Below are 19,948 nucleotides of genomic sequence, written 5' to 3'. Positions count from 1 at the left end.
TATATAGATCTAAAATGCCTTAACCAAAATATAAAAGTAAAACACATAAAATGACAAATTCAAATTCAAATAAATTAATTATGTTGAAGATTTTATTTCCTGTAGGGCTCTTACCTATGTGTGCGGTGACACCACTGAGGAGACACTGACACCTTTCTGTTGCTATGGAGTCAGGTGACGCCAAAGATCATCTCTGTTCAGCTGTAGTCAGGATGCTCTTGCTTTACTGTTGTTTCTTGCACTGAAAATGGAGAAGAATGTAAGTGTACCTAAAAATATGTATGTCTACATCTTTCTCTGTATAATATAGGTTTCAAATTCCAATACAGAACATTTAAAGGGCCCCTATCACAGTATTTTTTGATCTGTTATAATGTTGTTTCCTCATCACAAACATACCTGGGGTTATGTTTTGTTTAAGTCACATGTTTAACACACAAACCCTTTATATTTAGAGTGATTTCTTCTCTAACACTGAAAACGCTCTGCTCCACCTTGTGATGTCATGTGGTAATACAGGAAGTGCTCTACTGTGTTTGTAAATTCCATACAGCTTCACTAGAATCATTAGATCATTTCAGCCCTTGTAGTGCCAATCTACTACTACTAAACAAAAGGTAAAATGTGGTAACTTGAAATCTTCCCCTTCATGACATCACAAGGTGTAACAGAGCATTTTAAGATTTGGGATTGTAGACAGACTAAAAATAAAGGATTACACAAACATGTGCAAAAGGAACAAAACACAACTCCAGGCATATTTTTGAGGAGGTAACAACATTGTAAGATGGCTTAAAACTCACAAGAGTGAATTTTACATTACATAGGACCTTTAAAAACAAAATTATGAAAAACATTGAACAATTTGTCTATCTCCTTAATAAGATAGGTGCACTATAGGTTTTCTGGGGAGGGCCTGTCACCTGCTTATCTCCACAGAGATGTTATTGCTTTTAGAATGTTCCATAGTCTGACATTAAACTTCAAACAAGCAGGTAACACAAACAGGTCAGATCTGTGGAGAGGCAAAAATGCACTTTTTCCAAGACATATTTGTCCAATAAACACCTGCAATTAAATGAACACAACATAGATTTAAAAGCAGGTTAGACACTGACAGTGGTTCTAAATAGAAAAATTGTTATGCATTGTACCTTTAAAAATAAATATGTGTTTTAGGGTCAAGTGGTCAGTAGCAGAGTGCCACCACATGGGAGCGCTCTCGGGACCCCACTTCCAGGTTTTGAGCTGTCTTGGTCAGGATTACTTCAGCTCTTGAAAAACTACAACTTCTTGACATCACAAGCTGGAACGGAGCATTTTGAGGTTTGGAGATGTAAATAGACTAAATCAGATGTCGGCATTGTGCAGCTCCCGAGCCACAATCTTTGGTTGACTCTGACTGGCCGTTTAAGCTCATTTGGAATTACAAACATACAACATAATTTATAATTTTACCTCATGCTTGGACTAAAGCTGCATTGCTTTTATTTTAGAGGTTTTTGTGTATGACATTTTTTGTAAGGCAACCTCACATTTTCATTGCTTAGTCATAACATAAACTCTTACCAGTCTGACCAGTTTGTCAAAACAATGCTATTTACTTTTTTAAAATAAAGAAATACAATTAATATTGCAGAATTTAGTTACACATTTTTGCCCAGTGTCCTGTCGATCTGAACTCCCTAGCCCTACTGCACATGCGCATAACCCCCAAGCGCTGTTTAAATGCGTTGATTTGAGTTCCTGAGGCAGAAGTGAAGTAACAAGTAACATTTTAAAAGTGTATTGATTTTATTGTATGCTTGGACCAGTTAAGCAACGACATGTGCAGATTAGATTTGTTAGATGATTGAAAAAAAATACACACAAACATGGTCTGTACAGTTTCACAGTTTCAAGTTTTTTGAAATTTGTAGCACCTGTACAACATTTTAAAATATTTTTTGTGTACTTTGGCAAAAGTTAGGAAAAGTCATCAAATTTGATGGTTAGGGTATTTTTTGTACTATTGAAACAGTACAGTTTGTAATCACAGCTGAATGTGGCTCCTACAGGTGCTGGGGTTTAGGTAGTGGGGACTCAGATCAGAGAGGGTGCTTTTTGTTTTAAATCTGATCATACTGCTGTAAAAATAAGTAAGAATTTCCAACCAACACAAAGAAAAATCTCCATGAAATAAATAAATACTGACCCCTAAAAAATATTGTTCCATTTACAATATATTGAACTATAACTGATGTAGTAATTTTATCATGACATTTGAAAAGTGCCAAATTATTTTAGTGTTTTATACATGTTCCATCCTTTTAAACATAATAAATTAGGAATCCAGTCATGTTAAGAATTTAGTTGAATTTACGTGTCTGGGCAGGTGACAGGTGCTTGACAGGGGAGGGGGTTATGTATAGGGGAGTCAACAGGGGGGGACAAAGGGGTCTGTTATCTGAGGCTCCAGGGTTTTAGGGCCCCTCTTCCAATTAATTTATATTAGAGGGGCCCTAGGGCAGGGGAGTCAATGGGGGGACAATGGGGTCTGTTGTCCGAGGCTCTAGGGTCTCAGGGCCCCTTTTCCTATTAATTTATATTAGAGGGGGGCCCATGTGAGGCTTCTTTCTGCAGGACCCCAGAATTCTGTCAGCAGGCCTGGTTAGAGGTGAGGTTGGGGGTTTGGGGAAAAGGGGGTCCTATGGTTCAGTTAGTGGACCGGCCCAGACAGTAGATGGAGCTGACAGGACCTTTACTCCTAAACATCTTACTCAGTCCTGAACGTGCACATGCCATTTTAGGATTGGCCAAGAAGGTGTGGCCTCAAAGAAATCTGTGTTCCTGTCCAAGAACAGTGCAGACACAGACAGAATCTCTTTTCAAAAACTTTTAGTAGCTGCTTTATCAATGTTTTTCAAATCTTTGACTCTAAGCTCTCTGTTCTCAGGTAACATACACTGAAAAAACGGTCCGAGAGGGGTTGCTCAAATTGCAAAAACAAATTTGACAACAATAACATCACTTTTTTACGTTTCTCTGTCAAGTCACGTTTAAATCTTACAAACATCGCTTGATTGTGGCCGATGTGAGACCTGCATGTTTTAATCAGGTTGAGGAAACATGACTTTATTATAATTTCTGGTGAGGCTCCTCCCTCTGGAATTCTCCTCCCCAAAACCTTTGGAGGGAAAATTCAAATGTAACAGGACACAGGACAGTTAGATGAGCAGAGGACATGCAGTGTGGAGCAGGAGGATTATGAGAGCTGATCTGGAGGTAAGACTTTTCAAAGATTTTATTATGTGCTTCTCCGGCCTAGAATGTCGTCATTGTTAAAACATGTTTGTGTTGTTTTATTTGATATTAGAGTTAATGTAAGGACAGCTTGAAACAAATTGTTTTTGACTGTCCATCTACAAGAGTGTGACACTTGTACTAAGATTTGAATGTGTTGCTTCCAGAGTCGTCTACAAACAGTGACATCCAGAGCTCTGCTGGAGCTGTGGGGAAGTTCATGAATGTTATAATTGATGTTTCAGAAAAAAGGAAGATGTTTGAGAACCAACAAAACACAGACCACAGATGAACAAAGTAAGTAAACCAACTAAAATTATTTTAAAATTTTTCAAAATGAACTTCCTATTGAAACAGTTATCGTGCTTCTACAGGGTGATGTTGACACTAGGAGGACTTTATACCAGATGCCCTCCCTGTTACTGTGTTTAGAGAAAGAAAAGCAGCACATGGCGAGTTTTGTTTCTGCAGATACAGTTCTAATGTTCTTGTGATTCTGTTCTGGTCCATTATTGTAGTAATAATTGCTATAAGTGTATTTAAACATGTACAACAGAGTAGATCATCAGAATGTGATCATCATGTGTTATTCCTGTGTCCACAGGCAGAGACCAGAGCTTCTTCACTGGAATAAATCTTCACACTGTCCAGCTCCAAACTGTGTATCTCTGTTCCCTGTGCTCTCTGTGTGTTTGATTCTGTTTAAGACAATATAGAACTGTGGAAAACTAAAGACTGTTTTTGTATTCTTTTACAGAATTAGATCAATTAAATTAAATTATACATACTTATAAATTTCATGATAAGGTACCATAAGATAAATATGCATATTCAGCATGATTTGTTCAAATTTCATCAACATGAAAAAGTGATGTTCATGTTCCGAGAAAAATATGTGTAGAGGGGTTTGAAAAAAGTTTCAAAGCCTAAACATAATTTTATTGCGTGCAACAGCTTTCCATAACTTTTTTACGCAAATCCAGCAACCTTTTTTTTTCAGTGTAATCTCGTTCTCCACATTTCGGAGTCTTTGCGCAAGCGCCACCTGTTGGTCATTATCAGGAAGGTGCTTGAGTTTTAGAACCAGTTTTTTGATCACTGCTCTGATCATGCAGTGTGTGGCTTTGGGGCAGGTTTTTACATTGGATCCCACACTTGCCTCAGATGGCTCCTCTGGTTCACTGGAGCCCTTTGTTGTAGGTATGTTGAAGACCTCTTGGGATACAGTGTTGGAGTTTGAGGTTGCTGGTTCAATCTCCTCTGGTTGTACATCCTCTAGCTGCATTTCTCTGTGTTGGATCTCCTGTATTTGGATTTCTTCTGATTGGACATCCTTTATTTGGATAGTCTGTAGTTGGATTTCCTCAGATTGGATTTCCTGAAGTTGAATTTCCTTTAGTTGGACCTTTTCTAGTTCTAGCTTGTCTAGTTTTTGGATGTTCTCTAGCTGGATTTCCTCAGATTGGACTTTTTCTAATTCTATTTTATCTAGTTTGGTCTTCTCTAGGTGAACTTTCTCTTGTGAAGGAGAATCCTCTACTTCAGTGAAAGCATCACGAGTGAAGCACTGAGGAGTTATAGAAGGTTCAGGGGTGGAGGCCAGAGGAACCATAATCATCTCTTGTGGTGGGATAGAGTCTTCTGATGAACGTTCAAACTCAGAATAGACTTCCTGTGGAGCTGAGGGCTGTTGAAGTCTACCAAAGGTTCGGCGATCTCCTCTGGTGGTACAGACTCAGTAGGACTTGTGGTCTCCTCCACTCCTTTAAATCTGCCATTAACCTCTTGAGGAACGGACATCTCTTCAGATATCGGGACCTCTGTTGTATTGTCTTCTGGTACGATAGAGTCCACTGTTGAAGCCTCAGAAGCCTTCTGAGGCTTCAAGTGTCCACACCTTCTGACAGAAGGTGTGGACACATCCAGAGATACTTGCTGTTCAGCAGCATAAGGCTCTTGTGCACTAGGCCCCTCTGCTGGACTCACAGACTCAGCAGGGATGTCCAGTGGAGCTGATGTAGGTGTCTCAGATTCAGTGATCTCTAATGGCTCTTCTGCTGACCTGACAGTAGGACTTGTGGATCAAGCGGAACTGCTCAGTGATCTGGGCCACAGTGGAGTTCTCCTCTGGGAGAACAGTCTTCTCTGCTGGACTGAGAAACGCTTGATTTTCAGCAGTAGGGGCACTGTGTCGGAAAGCTCTGGTGCAGTGTGGTCCTCTGCTGGACTAGTGACATTCTGACAATCTGAGACCAGTTCTGATGTTGGGACTGGTGAGACAGGCTCCCCCTCTGAGTTAATAGAACTCATGATATCCTGAGGAACTGGATTCTGGACTGGTCTGGGTTCCTCTTGGATTTGGACCGAGCTGGGATTCTTTAGGATCTGGACTGGCCTAGCATTTTGTGGGAAGTGGCCTTGCCTGGGATCCTGTGAGACCTGATTTTGCCTCACTGGCTTGGGACTTTTTGGAAACTGGCCTCGTCTAGGATTACGTGGGACCTGATGATTTTGCCTGGGTCTCTCTGGGAACTGACCTGGCCTGTAGTTCTCATAGACGTGGAAGGGCCTGGGATGTTCTGGAAACTGGCCTCTTCTGTAATTATGGGGATAATGACCTGACCTTGGATTTTCTGGGTACCAAACTTACCTGTGAATGGGTGGGAACTGGTTTGTCCCGGATACTTTGGGACCTGGTTTGGCCTGTGTCTCTCGGTGAAGTGACCTGGTCTAGAATATTGTGAGGTATTGATCAGTCTGGCTTGGTATTTATCTAGGTATTTTTGAGCAGTAAAACCACCTGTAATTGAATGTAATGTAAAGTAGAGGTAGATGTTTAAAATCATACTGCGGAATATTCCAGGCAGAGCAATGACATATCCATAAAAACAAGCATGTGACAGACCGCCAACTAATAAGTTACATAGTGCACCTTTAACCAAAAGACTACCATAAATTATAAAAATTTTAAAACATTTTTAGTGATGAGGAAAACCAAAGCAGATACAGGTACAACATTCAAATCCAGGACCTTCTTGCTGTGAGATGAAAGTGCCAGCAGCTGTCTCACCATTCAATCATCCCAAGAGAAATAAGTTAAACAAATTTTAAAAAGAAACAACACCTTTATTTTGACCATACATTTAATCTTATAAAACAACACAGTAAATAGTCGTCTAACAAAGCTTTTTTTCACAAGTCCACAGTTTCATAATACTGTCTATAAACTAGTATTGCAGGAGTCCGAGTTATTGTGCCAAGCTAACAATATATATAGAGATTTGACATCATATATTGTAACTTTGAGTTTATATTAACAAAATGTAGTGAGGAGAGTAATGTAGGGCTTTAACTCCATGTGACATTCAACGTCCATACAAAAAACCCAGACGCATAGGCTGACAAAGTAGTGTTTGGTTGGTATGATTTAAATAAAACAGTAATCTTTGTAAAGTATAGGACGCAATATTTCTCAGTCCATGTAACTGCATTTGTCTTAAAAAAATAAAAAATAACATTGGCTCATTGTTTAAACAAGATAAAAAAAAAATTGGCACGAGCTTTAACTATAAATTCTATAAGCAATAAGCATAGACTGTGTAAAGAAGTGGACTAAAGGCGCGTGTCACCCGTACCATTCAGCTCGAGTCAATTGAAGCAGTTCCATTTAAGGAATAGGAATTTATTTACGGACTAAATAAATACACCAGGATCATGTAGAGTAGGTTAATACGAACATTTTAAGACCAAAATGACGAGGCTCAGACAGTTACAGAGGGGGTGACAATTTTTCAATGTAAAGTCAATTGGAGCCAGAATCGATGGAGCTGGAAACACCCCATGCTCACTTCCTCTTAACAATGCGGCGGCTAGCGGGTTAGCTATGTCCATTTCTATATACAGTCTACGGTAACAAGGCAGAATTTCATAACAATTTAAATTTTAAAAAGCTACAGCTTGCCAAAAGGACAAGTCTTTTTTGGTCTAAAACTAAATCAGCTACAAATTTAAACTTTAATACTGATTCTTAGTGACGAAATTACAATTTAGTGAGGAGGCGGTTGGAGCTGCCAGTGGGTGAGACTATGTTTATGTAAAATAATACAGAGGATGGCCCCAGGCGATCTCTTTGAGCAGTGCAGGTACGGTGGCAGTGAAAAGGCAAAAATAAGAAATGAAGTGGTTTTCAGTAGCACCCCATGTAAATAAGGTTTAAAACTGCAGTGTCCTCCGTTCATCATGGCATCTTTTATAAAAGTGAGCCAATAGAAAAAATTATTGTAAAGTCAGTTTTTGCTAATTTTTGAATAGACTTGTATTCATGTATTAGCAATGTTTTGAGATTCCTGTTGTCATGAGTGAGTTTGATCTAAGTTATGTGGGGCAGCAGAAGAACCCATATCATTATGTAAGAGAGCAGCAGGCAGGGGCAGTAACTGTAACTGTAATCTTACTTGTAATTGATACATTTCTCAGGCTCAGTCAAGAATATAACACTTAAAACATGCATGATAGGAATATACTCAAGTTAAAGTAGTCCTCCTGACCAAGCCCATAGGTCAAGATCTGGAGCTGGGTCTCTGGGTGCTGAAATGTCATCACCCAATGCTCTATAACAGGATGCCCCAGTGGCAATGAAGGATGGGTCAAACGCTGAGGGCACATTTCAAGGAACAATAAAGGCTAAAGGGGCTGTACCTGATTTTTTATTTTATTTTTTTTGGAATAATTTAGTAAAGATATATTGCAAAATAAGATTTTTTTTTTGGTTTTGAGTTGTACTGTCTGTGAACCAGAAAATCATGTGGGTGCGATGTTAGCCAGCTGTTGTTGTTAGCATTACTTAAACTGCAAAACACAGTTCCTGCCTCTGAAAGTCGTGAAAAGCGCTAATCTCTGTGAACAATTAGAATGTGAGGAATGAGTTTTGAAAGTGAGGAATACATTAAAAATGTTCTGTTTTTCATGTTAAAATCAGGTCCAGCACCTAGATCACAGTTCTCTTTAGCTGTGCATATGACTGAAAGGTGTTTATATTACACTCTTCTTATTTCTTTTATGATGATTATTTATGTTTTGATTAGTTTTAATGTTGTTCTTATTCTGTAAAGCACATTAAATTACTCTGTGTATGAAATCTGCTATATAAATTAACTTGCCTTGCCTTGAACTTTTGACCACAGATCATAGATTTTTATCAGGGATGTCAAGATTTCGGAGGACAGTACTGTATATGTGTATAGAGTATATTTGTGTGTCAGAGCGTCTGTACAATGACAGGATAGAGCAGGGACATGTGCTCTGCTCCTCTGATGGGCAGTTTGTGAGTGGTGTAGTAGTGGATGACTTCTGGGATGGTGGAGAAGGGGGGGCTGTTCTCTCCGAGCACATAACGTCCATCTGCAGACTGGGTGAACTTCATGTGCATAAAACCTTTGCAACTCCTGAGGGAGACACAAGAGAAGCTTCATAAGAAAATACAAGACTTAAAATGTTCTGTTGGACATAAAGCTAAATAAGTTTGAGCAATTCCTCAGTCGTCCAGGTCTGATCCATAACAAAAGAAAAATATAATTCTGTTAACTGGAAAAAGGTCCTTAGAGTGAAGATGTTTAACCAATCAAGCTAAATAAGTAAAAAGAGATTGTAATGACATAGGACAAAAGTTATATGCTTATCAAATAACATGCATGCGACATGTTAAGTGTTGAGGGTCCACAATGTTTTAACTCTACAATGTTCCATCTATAGTATGGCATTATAAGTTATAGAAATAAAAACGTCTTCAAAGGGCAGATTGATAAGTTTAATGTGACTTATGTAGCGTTGTACATGTAAGAAATGCATGTAAATTCACATAATGTAATGTGAAAATCACTAGGTCACCTGATGGAGAGCGAGTAGTCTGTTCTGCATGTCTGGCTGTTCCTCACGAGGTACGAGCTTTCTTTGCACAAAGTTAGTAAAGACTCAGCCTCAGCACGACTGATTGCTCCATGATACCAGCTGTAGAAACAGAGACAAGAGTTCAGGAGTAAAACAGTACAAAAACCAACCAAACATTGACTTTGGCATGTCAAAGAAATGTGAGAAAACACAAACTTTCTGGTTAAAGAAAAAAAATCTGCTGAACATAATATATTTCTAATTCAATTTCTATATTCTACTTTTTTTTCTTCATTTTTTAAGTGATGTTCCAGACTCATATTTTTCCTCCTGTAATATGATTAAATTACTGTGTTGCCTTCCTGATCCTTACACTTGTCGTTCGAGGGGCGTGAAGGGGTCCACTCTTTCTCCAAGCAGAGGAGGCATGTCTCCGACCAGCCTCAGTGTGGTGGACTCTGAAGAAGCACCAGCTCTACAAAAGCGACTCTGCTCTGTGCGGGAGCGCTCCCTCTCTGCTCCTTCAAACTGAACTGAAAACACAAATATACAGACAGTTTGTTTTACTTGTTTCTTTAAAGGGTGCATTGTGTAACTTTTCTGGTGGAGGGTCCATCAAATGCTTTTCTCCATATAGATGTTATTGCTTTGTCTGGAATGTTTCACAGTATGGTATTAAACCTTTCTCTAGACCAGATCAGACAGGGTTACAGGTCAGATCTGTGGAGAGGCGACAGTCAGAATGCCTATTTTTCTAGATATTTTTGAGCTATAAAACCACTTTTAATTGAATAAAAGTAAGGCTGATCTGTTAAATGTCATACTGTGAAACATTCCAGGCAGAGCAATGGCATCTGCATAGAAACAAGCAGGTGACAGACCCAACCTCAAAAAGTTACATAGTGCTCCTTTAAAAGCATATTTGTCCTCAGATATTGTCCAAAAGAACTGTTGCCTTTTCTATGACAACTGTAATGCTGATTTACTCATATCTACAAAAACAATGACATGATGTTAGGATGTTATGTATTTCGATTCTCATGTTGATTATAAAATCATCATAAAATCATTTAGGGTTGTATCATTGCCAGAAAACATAAATAGTTTATTCTTTTCAGCCATATTAACTTAATAATGCTGCAAATTTGCCATGTATCTTACGAGTCCAGATAACAGTTATTATCAGAATACAAAAACAACTATTAATTGCAATTATTTTGACTAAGAGAGGAGTGTGAAGGGGGTTTAGAACAATTTTCTAACTGTCATATGACTACTGAATGTTAACTTAGTATTTTAATAACTGTTGTCGTAATTCCAATCTTTGCATTTAATGGAGGAGAAAAAAACCACAGTAAACACTTGTGGTGCTGGTGTGGTCTTACTGTGTACACATGTGGACTCACCAGCCAAAGCTTTGGAGATATTGTCCTTCTTCCACTCCCAGGGCTGGTCGTATTCATCGGCTGGCCTCTCGTCGTCCTGGGGCAATCTGCTCTCTCTCCCATCAACGTCAAGCCAGGCCGCGTGCTGCAGACTTGAAGGGGGCGCTCTGGGCTGGGTCTGGGTCCTGCCTCTCTCCTCGTATGGATTATCATATAACTGCCCTCCATCACTGCTCCCCGATCGGCTTGTCATTGCACTGTGCTGTAGTTCTGTCAAAAGATCGCCGGAAATAATTTTAGTCCGCTGTATTTATGAGTAACTATTTAAAAAAGAACTTCTAATAGCAGTTTTAATAGAGCATAAATTTGACTACTTTTCTCATACATAAGTAAATTCTCTCATGTCTATCTTATTGTATCTGTGTATCTGCTCTTTGAAACCTGCTAAAAGGCTCTACATTTTTCTTTTTGTAGATTTACGATGACATCCTGCCAAGAGTTAATAAAAAAAAAAAAAGAAGTAGAAATAATAATAGAAATTAAAAAAATAAAAATAAATTACTGATCTGGAATGGTATACAACATTTTCTATAACTATACATTCACAGTGGCTCAACAAAAAGAAACAAAAAGCTTCTTAATCTCAAAGCATTCAACTCGGTCAAATTGACATGACTCTACAAGCACAAATTTCAGTTGAACCTGATATAATTCGCTGAGCTTCAAATGGCTCCATGTAGCTGCCGCACTCCGAGGGGACAGTCTTTGGCTCCCAGCTCAGTTTGGGTCTGGGATCAGGACGCGCGTCAAACGGGTCGGAGTAGTCTGTGTCTGCGTCTGATGCAGCTGGAGCAGATGGAACCACCTGAAGAAGGAAAAAGGTGCATTTATAAACATTAAGAAGCAAATAATTTTCCTGAATCTTTTGACTACAGTACTCGTAATTTTGTTTTACAATTATTTAGTCTCTATGATGACAATAAAACATACTGATTCTGACATTTTTGTAAATATGTATCCTACAATGATTAGGGACAATGGCCAAGATTTTAATCATGCAGCCAACATTAGCATAACATCTTTGAATCAAATAATTATAAGCACCATCTTGTTGTAGTATTTTTCTCTAACTGTAAAATAAGAGAAAGTTAAATGCTTCTTACTGGTTCCTCTTGGACAGTCACTGGGCTGAGGGGAACTTTGCTCCGTCCAAATTCCTGAGAGTCTACTTTGATGAGTCTGTGTTTCGGAGATACAACTTTAACCTAAAAATCAAAGAAGGAAACCAACTTTAATTTCCATAAAAAATGTTTAATATTTGTAAAAATATTTAAATAACACACATTATATATATATGTGTGTGTGTATGTATTATATATATATATATATATATATATATATATATATATATATATAAAATGAGATAGAGAGAGGCAATTCCTTGAAGCTGGAGATAGTTATGCTTCTTTTGTAGTTCCCTCTGTGTGCTCTTTTTTTTTTTTTATTAAATGTCACTGCAAATAAGAATGCACATTAGCCCAGAAACATACAATTTGATATAGCAAAAGTAAAGGTCTACCCTTACAAAGTACATAAATTTAGCATGAACAGTATTTGAATGTGTCCTATATATATTCTTATGCGGTCTCAGCCTTGCCTTTATGGGGCAGTAGGTTTTCATTCATGATTAGGCTCATACCTCCACTCCGTTGGGCAGCACTGCACCGAATGCAGAGAACGAGGGCAGGCTGACAGTGGAGGTGCAGGAGCCGAGACCACCGTTCTGGGACTCTCCGTCCGGGGAATAAGGGTCTTCAAAGTCCAGCTCCTTCTGGGCCCTGTACGCCCTCAGGATCTCACTCTCCGTGTAGTCTGGCCGCGGGGGCTGAGGGGGGTCACGCCTGCTGCCAAAGTTTAGTTTCAGCCACTTTGCCATGGATCTGTTGAGCAAAAGGGAGAATGTTTTAAATAGTCATCATAAAAGAAACAAAGTCAAGTAGTTGCATTTACTTTAGCTGACAACAACTAGGGTTGCAACAATTATATAATCATGATTATGATTATTAAACTATTTGTAATTGTACTTTGATCAATATCATCTGGAATATATAAAAGACATTTTATATAAGAAAAACAGCAGCATTATAAAATCTAAATAATGTAAAAAAAATATTATTTTGCATCAAATATACACTTAAAAATGTAACAACAGAACTAATCATTTGACAAATCAACTACAAAATAAGTGTTGCACCCCTAATAATTATGAATGAAGTTAAGAAGATTCAGACTACAAAGTAAATCTATATTAAAACAAGTAAATTAAAATGCATACACATTTTTATATAAGCTAAATCATAATAAGATAAACCAAAGATTCTAAAACAAAACAAAAGAAAATGAACACATTGCAGCAATCCTGTCAACAATTCTTTGGCTGCTTTATAAATTTAAGTTAGAAAATGAATAAATACATTGTTCTTGCAAAGTACAATACTATTAAATAAATTTCATGCAGTAAACGTTTACACGAGAGTCCTAGTTCCAATAAAAGCGTTTTTTTCGTCCTGAAGACAAACAAAAGTAGTTTATCAAACCATTGTCAAGAGCAGCCTACTACTTTAAAGGGATGGTCACTTGTTACAATGACCAATCGAGTAAATCCCTTTTATCATCTGCTAAATGATTAAACGTAGTGCTAACATTGAGCCACAATAGATGCAGAGGGGTATGTAAACCCTTTATCTAGAAGGCGTCAAAAAACGAAAATCAAAATGATCTAGCGACGTTGAAGTGGTGTAAACTTAGCCAAGTTAGCCACCGCTGCTAATGCTAACCAAAATCACAACACTCACCCTCTTTCGCTTTTTGCATTGGAGGCCTCACGTTCCTTGCTATTTTAAGATATCATCCAGCGTCAATGCCAAAAACGATCCGGTCCAATAAATGAGTGTTTTGGTTAAAGTGTAGCCCGCTCGTGGATAAAGCAGGTCAGTGGGCTAATGTTAGCAGCTGTTCAGACGTGAAGCAGACTGTCTCAGGGGGCGGGATTAAAGGGGAGGACTGCATTTTGCGTGAGTGGACAGAAAATCTCAAACGCAACACTACAGCAGAAAATGTATAAAATAAAATCAATTAAGTACATAAGAAATGACACTATAGAGCAATTTGGACATAATTTGTTTATTCAGACATGTTAAGAGGTTACAGATAAACAAAATGTGCACTTCACAACAGAAAATACATTAAAATTGTCACACATCATTTTAAAGGTGCATTATAAAACATTTATAGTGTAGTCTACCACTTGCATGTCTCCATGAAAATGGTCCACAGTAGGGCATTAAACTCATCTTTCTCCATGGAGACAAGCACATAACTCCATCAGACCAAGTTAAAGGTTTAATATGTGGAGAGGTAATCACAGTAAGAGTGTGTACTTTTATAAGGCGTTTTCTTGCAGTAAGAACATCTGTTACTGAATATGAAAGAAAACTATTAATAAAACACCATACTGTGGAAGAACCCATACAAAGAAGTAACATCTCCATGGAGGCAAGTAGGTAGCGAAACCTGCACAAGAAAAGTTACATAATGCACCATTAAGCTATTAAAATACAATAAATTTATGCAATAGTATTAATACAAAATTATATGTTCTTCTAGTCTGCATAACCACAGTCTTTTTGTTATACACAGCACAGTACAGAACACATTGTCCCTATTCACTGTCATTACTGTCACTGTCTGAATACGCCCCCAGCAGGCTCAGCGAGGATGACCCATTTTGTATAGATGTGGGCTTCGGTACAGTGGAAGAATCAGATTTCAAATCTGCAGAACAAATAACATGAACATAAAGATTGAGATATGAAAGTGAAAAGATTATTTATTCAGGTCTTTAAAATATTGAAATTATATGAAAGATTTTCATGCCATGTCAAAATTCTCATGTTTTCACTGTAATTACTGTAATTATTGGACCCATTGATGTAATATAAAATTATGCAGGTACATAATTTGTTTTATCCCCCTAAAATGTGATAGTTTTGAGTATTTTTTCTAATTTATTTGTCTATTATTCTATTATTAAATGAGTAATGTTAATTTTATATAGTGAATGCAACCTACATATATGAAACAAAATAAAATGCGTAAGATGAGAGTATTACCAGTTTGTGAGGTGGGAGCACTTGCTGTTGATTCACTGGGTTTGTTCACAGCTGGTGCAAGTTTCTTTCGTACGACCAGAGATCCCAAATTGCTTTTACCACTCAGCGTCCCCACACTCCTCTCCCAACTCTCCACTTTCTTCACCCCTCCAGAGGAGCCTCCCTGTCAAATATTTTGATTAAAAAATGTATATTATTGCCTAAAGAAGAAAAGTTTGTTATTTAAGACTGCCAAATGTGTATAGTATTACAATATATTTATGAAACTAACCCAAAAGTATTCTTTCAGCTGTCCTGGAAGCTATTAACAAAATGGACTTGTTGCTTGTTCTGTATTTGTAGATTCAATTTCATCCCCAAAACAGTAGCAATTATCATACATACAAAATGTATGTACATAAACATACATAAATAAATGAGGTCTAAAAATCCTTATAGACAACAGCAGCTCCAGAAATGCATGGGACTTACTTCTTCATTGACAATTTTAGTTATTATTATGTTACCTGTGCATCAGTGGACTTGTCAGTGGTCAGGATGTCTGTAGCTTTGATATCAGTGTTGTTGGTCCTTATGCTTTTTCTCTGCTTCTCATCGTCTGAATCAGAGTCAGAGTCTCTCAGTCTTTTCACAAGAACACGATCCAACATCTCCCTAAGCATAAAAAGGCTCATTTCATTCACATTTCCACATTAACCCATGTAACTAGGGAACTATCCAAATAAAAATGTATAAGGTAATGTTGACATCACAAATTACAACACCAAAGCCACCTACTTAGTCTCCCGCTCGTCCTCTTCTTGCTCTCTCTCCCGCTCTCTCCTCTCCAGTTCTCTGTACTGGTCGATCATTCCTTCAAAGTCCACTAAAGCCTGTCTCTGGTTCAATTCCTTTAGCTCCTGAAGGTTCTCCAAGACCTCCATCTCCATTTTAGAGTCCTTAGTGCGGTTCTCCAACACCTGTTAAACATCAAATGCAATATTATGAAATGCGGGACTCTCACAGTAAGAAATAGTTTGAACAGTTAAAAGTAACAGAATAAATCACTTGATTAACTTAGTTATTCTATATACTGTTCCAAGAAAAATGTTCCTTATAAATATGTATATGTTAAGCAGCTCTTATTGTAGTCTTTGATGAGTTTAAAATGTGTTCTCGAAACAGAATCTTGGTAACCACAGTGTCAGTCTGAAGATTTGCATTGTTTATTTCAACCATTTTGAAAAACTGACCTTCATTGGGTTATTGAGTTCTTCATCTTCTCTTTCCTGTTGGATCCTCTTTTCTTCCTCCTCAATAAGTTTCTCTGCCTGGAAATTTCTTGTGGCTCCATGCTCCATCGCATAGTCTGTGTTTTCTGGGTCAGTCTGTCAGTCAGCCATTTTTAAATATATCATGATAAATATGATGAGTTACCACAGACGATGTTTAAAAAACAGTAATTAGTTATTTTCATATATTAGTATATAGTAGATTTTCAGTCACTCTTACCTTAAATGTGATCTCAGCGAGGCAGCGGGTGCACTTTATATAAAAGCGGAAAATAGGTAATCCCATATACAGCTCATTTTGAACTGTCTCTTTTCGAGCATTGAACTTCTTTCCCTTATAAATGTATTCACCACATGTTTTACACCTGTAGATAAGAAAAGCCTTGCATTACTCTGCTATATATGGAGAGAATGACAACACATCACACCTTTCAACTGTATATAGTGGGTATTACCTCATATTGAACGGGGCCATCAATCGGACCACATATTGTCGATCTTTAGGGAGTTTGAGTTTTGGGATTTTCGCTGGATCAAAATCTGGAGGATAGTATTTCTGAGGAGAAAAACAGCGAAGTTGATACAATATAATATGAGCCTAATCTACATTTAACCATTCAAACAGTAATTATAAAGAGAAAGTGAGCAATGGGGAAGGTAAATATTCAGTTTTCTGATTCTGAGTTATTTTGCTTTTGCCGAAACATGTGTAAAGTTGTGTTGTTGAGTATAACAAAACAAAAATAAATATACGCAGGAGCAGAAGCTGTGTACTTACGTTCAAAACTTTTCTTTCAGACATGGTTGTGTTTTTTTAGAGAATCCAAACTATGGAGACAGAAAAGTAATAATTTAAGTTGCTAAATGCTAACTGTGCTAATACCCGATTGGCTTAGATGTAAACTTCCGGGTAATTTCTTCTTCGGTTCTTTGGGGCAGTAGCGCTGGTGATCGAATTAACGCTGCCTCTAGCGGACAAAGGAAGCTCTGCAAAATTACCGAGAAAACCATGGGTCTATGAGATGCACAGGCCAATGAAAATTACATGATTTATTTCAGTGATAATATATTTTGTGTAATAAATTCAGGCCATTTTAAAACGCCCTATTGTTGGTATTACCTAATTATAAGTTTTGTCTTGCCTGTTTAAAATATTTAAAAACAACCTATTTTATAAATAAAAAAGTAGATTGTGCAGGTAAATGTGATATACTACAGGTTACATTATTACATTAAGCATGAATTCATCAAACTAAATAGGAATTACATTACAAATGAACTATAGTCTCTTATAATAATAGGCTTTTGTTGTGTTTTTATGGTGCTTTAAGAGAATGTACAGAGCATGTTCACATTTAATCTGGTTTGGTCCTGGTTTGAGCCTAGTAAAGTCCTGATATAGACTTTGTCTGGTTTTGTCCTGGTTTAATCCTGTCTAGTTTCATATTTTTATTCCAAGTTTATCCCCAATTGTGGTATTATCACTAAATTGAATCGAAACAATTGGACTTACCAAACCTTTGTAGCCATGGTTTTGCTGCTAAACAAGTATCTTCCGGGTATTGTGTGTGTTTTGATTCAATTTTGTGATAATATCTTATTCGTGGATGTCTCAAGAACTGCTTCAATTAATCCCAGTTGTGGTGTGCGTGTGCAAGTGTGAATGCACCTGAATATTACGATGGATGAGTTGCACTCTCACTGCTGATTGCATCCTTGAATAAAACTGTAGCATTGTCTGAGTCTTGGGGGACTTGTCCCTGTAGGCTAATGTCAGAGGTGAGATTAGCGGATATGTCACAAGTCACAACCACACTGTCACAACACAACCACAAGTGACAGTGTGGACACACAGAGGGACATCTGATCCGGGAGGCTGAGGTCACATTCTCAAGAGGAAATTGGATCCTGATTACAGATTAGTGTCAAAGAGGGTCAGTGTGTCAGCAGATTCGAGTCAAATTGAATGAAAACAGAAAGTAATGGGCATAAAATTTACAAATTGAGTAACAGAGCTAAAATGCTGTGTAACAAGAGATATTTGATGAATTCACATGTATATTCTGAAATAAATGCAATTATAAACTTAATTGCAATAATTGACTTGCTATTAATTGACTTGCTATTCATAGTTTTAAAATCAGTTTTCTATTCATTTATAAATGGTAGACCTACAGGAAGTTTAACATTTGAGAAAAGACTAATACATGAACTGCCACACTCAAAAAACTCTAAACTGAGTCTCAGCTGTAGATTAGCTAAAATATCTGGAGCTCTTCAAAAGCTTCAAAATACATTAAAGAAAACTGCCATGGATCTTACTGAAAAAGTGAATGCTTTAACTGTCCAGACAATACGAATATTAGATTTAAAAGTTTAATAAAACAGATATAGCCTATTCTATATGCTTTGTGTGCAAAAATAGGCCATTTCTATTCAGTGACCAGGACAGGTTACTCAAATAGACTTTATTAAAAACGTAAGTCAGATGTAAACACACCTTTGACACCACGCTCTTCCTGTGGTCACCCCGAGATTAAAAGGTGTGGAGCCATGTCACAGATTTATTAATATTTAAAGACCTGGCCGATGACAACAGGCTTGTAAAGGGGATATAAAGAGGGGTTCCTTAGGACCATAGCTTTAGAACTGTCCCTTGACTTCATCCAAATCCTGACTGTCCATTTCAGCACCATGGTCAGCGCCACGACTCTCCTCCTCGCGGCCACCTGCTGCTGCTCGTACCTGTGGCTCGTGCGCACAGAGGACTCGTCTCTAGAAACGCGCTCCTTGGACTACACGATAAAAGCTCAACAAGAGAAAGACTTGGTAGGATATTATTAAACAGTCACTGAATTTAGAAATAGAGTTGCATTTTATTTTGAGTCTGTTTAGACCAAAGTTATTCTCGATATATATTCTCTTAAATATAGTGTAATGTTGGAGGTAGTGTTAGCATGGCCAATCCTCACCCACTAACCCATGGTTGGTGGTTTAACTCCTGTATTTTCTCTTCTTATTGTGCCTATGTGCTAAATACTTAATCACAGTGCTTTGTGGGACTGTAGCTGGTAAGCCGTGACAGTTAACTCACCACAAGTGTATCTGGGAAGTCAATGCATAATTCAAGCCTACAACTGTTCAGCTTGTTTAACTTGTGAGGCACAATGTATATTTCAGCCATTGTTTATTACAGATCGATGCTTTACAAGAAGTTTTGGAGAAGCTGCGGAGCAAAGAAATGCCATCGGAGAAAAAACTTGGTTGGCTGCCATCAGTGAGTAAAACACTTGAAGACATGACGCTCGTTATTTGGTATGAAGTATTTAAGATTAATTGTAGTTTTATATGTGGTACTTTTTACATATTTTCCAGTGTGACGCTGGGGAGCCATGCGCTGTGCGTAAAGGCGCACGGATTGGCACACTGTGCAGCTGCCCGCGGGGTACTGCGTGTAACTTCTATGTTCTCAAATGTTTGTGATGAAAAGGATAAGTCATATTCACATTTATTTGTTAAGAAAAAGATGAGGTTACTTCATTTTTGTGAGACATTTAAGAGGGCTCCTGTTGTCATTTTATTTTTTTATTTGTGATAAAGAATGTGGAACAGACTAGCCATTTGTCATAAACTGTGATAACATAGAAAATAAGTGTTAAATGTTGTAGATATATGCATGCTATTTAGATGTAGACTGAAAAAGATACATACAAGATGTTTGGTTTGCATTATGCAGTACAATGTTTGTACAATAGGCCTATATATATATTTGTATGACAAAAATAAACTTTAAAGAGTATGTATGCTTTCTATATTGTGTGTTGTATTTATACCAAAGGACATAATGTTGACAATGAATTAAACATGCGCAAAATTGAACAGAGCATCCTCGCCTCGCGCTTTCACCTCGTGCCATCAATAATTCACGGAGCCCTCGCGCAGTTAGCGCTGC

General features: G+C 37.7%; 3 protein-coding genes across 3 annotated transcripts; 1 reads left to right on the top strand and 2 right to left on the bottom strand.

Annotated features, from left to right (window-relative positions):
* Window positions 1-6,397: 6,397 nt before the first annotated feature.
* LOC110154974 (SH2 domain-containing adapter protein F-like) lies at window positions 6,398-13,589 on the bottom strand. The gene is made up of 8 exons (XM_020919025.2): window positions 13,409-13,589; window positions 12,253-12,493; window positions 11,717-11,818; window positions 11,256-11,418; window positions 10,575-10,823; window positions 9,542-9,701; window positions 9,169-9,288; window positions 6,398-8,726 (listed from the first exon to the last, which is right to left on the bottom strand). Exons 2-8 carry the CDS (start codon window positions 12,487-12,489, stop codon window positions 8,540-8,542), a joined length of 1,218 nt encoding a protein of 405 aa, XP_020774684.1. The 5' UTR covers window positions 12,490-12,493; window positions 13,409-13,589; the 3' UTR covers window positions 6,398-8,539.
* Window positions 13,590-13,720: 131 nt separating this feature from the next.
* yju2 (YJU2 splicing factor homolog) lies at window positions 13,721-16,934 on the bottom strand. Its single transcript, XM_020919031.2, has 8 exons — window positions 16,775-16,934; window positions 16,452-16,552; window positions 16,217-16,361; window positions 15,958-16,092; window positions 15,503-15,684; window positions 15,232-15,379; window positions 14,726-14,888; window positions 13,721-14,387 (listed from the first exon to the last, which is right to left on the bottom strand). Exons 1-8 carry the CDS (start codon window positions 16,796-16,798, stop codon window positions 14,275-14,277), a joined length of 1,011 nt encoding a protein of 336 aa, XP_020774690.1. The 5' UTR covers window positions 16,799-16,934; the 3' UTR covers window positions 13,721-14,274.
* On the top strand, window positions 16,453-19,549 carry LOC110154981 (cocaine- and amphetamine-regulated transcript protein-like). Its single transcript, XM_020919032.2, has 4 exons — window positions 16,453-16,653; window positions 18,687-18,825; window positions 19,193-19,273; window positions 19,372-19,549. Exons 2-4 carry the CDS (start codon window positions 18,691-18,693, stop codon window positions 19,477-19,479), a joined length of 324 nt encoding a protein of 107 aa, XP_020774691.1. The 5' UTR covers window positions 16,453-16,653; window positions 18,687-18,690; the 3' UTR covers window positions 19,480-19,549.
* The last annotated feature ends 399 nt before the right edge of the window (window positions 19,550-19,948 follow it).

Source organism: Boleophthalmus pectinirostris, unplaced genomic scaffold, assembly GCF_026225935.1.
Source record: "Boleophthalmus pectinirostris isolate CB_2022bp ecotype Guang Dong unplaced genomic scaffold, ASM2622593v1 HiC_scaffold_10, whole genome shotgun sequence".
Taxonomy (NCBI): Eukaryota; Metazoa; Chordata; class Actinopteri; order Gobiiformes; family Gobiidae; genus Boleophthalmus; species Boleophthalmus pectinirostris.
The sequence above is the reverse complement of the archived record's forward strand: the minus strand, read 5'-3'. Positions and strand labels throughout refer to the sequence as shown.

What these genes read in the sequence shown, in the direction of transcription:
- LOC110154981 (XM_020919032.2), top strand. Translation starts at nt 18,691, where the DNA reads ATGGTCAGCGCCACGACTCTCCTCCTCGCGGCCACCTGCTGCTGCTCG. An exon ending in CTCAACAAGAGAAAGACTTG is followed by an intron (nt 18,826 to 19,192) that starts GTAGGATATTAT and finishes TGTTTATTACAG; the next exon opens with ATCGATGCTTTACAAGAAGT. An exon ending in AACTTGGTTGGCTGCCATCA is followed by an intron (nt 19,274 to 19,371) that starts GTGAGTAAAACA and finishes CATATTTTCCAG; the next exon opens with TGTGACGCTGGGGAGCCATG.
- LOC110154974 (XM_020919025.2), bottom strand. Translation starts at nt 12,489, where the DNA reads ATGGCAAAGTGGCTGAAACTAAACTTTGGCAGCAGGCGTGACCCCCCT. An exon ending in TGCTGCCCAACGGAGTGGAG is followed by an intron (nt 11,819 to 12,252) that starts GTATGAGCCTAA and finishes TTTGATTTTTAG; the next exon opens with GTTAAAGTTGTATCTCCGAA. An exon ending in TGACTGTCCAAGAGGAACCA is followed by an intron (nt 11,419 to 11,716) that starts GTAAGAAGCATT and finishes TTCCTTCTTCAG; the next exon opens with GTGGTTCCATCTGCTCCAGC.
- yju2 (XM_020919031.2), bottom strand. Translation starts at nt 16,798, where the DNA reads ATGTCTGAAAGAAAAGTTTTGAAC. An exon ending in ATGGCCCCGTTCAATATGAG is followed by an intron (nt 16,362 to 16,451) that starts GTAATACCCACT and finishes TCTTATCTACAG; the next exon opens with GTGTAAAACATGTGGTGAAT. An exon ending in GAGGACGAGCGGGAGACTAA is followed by an intron (nt 15,380 to 15,502) that starts GTAGGTGGCTTT and finishes TTTTATGCTTAG; the next exon opens with GGAGATGTTGGATCGTGTTC.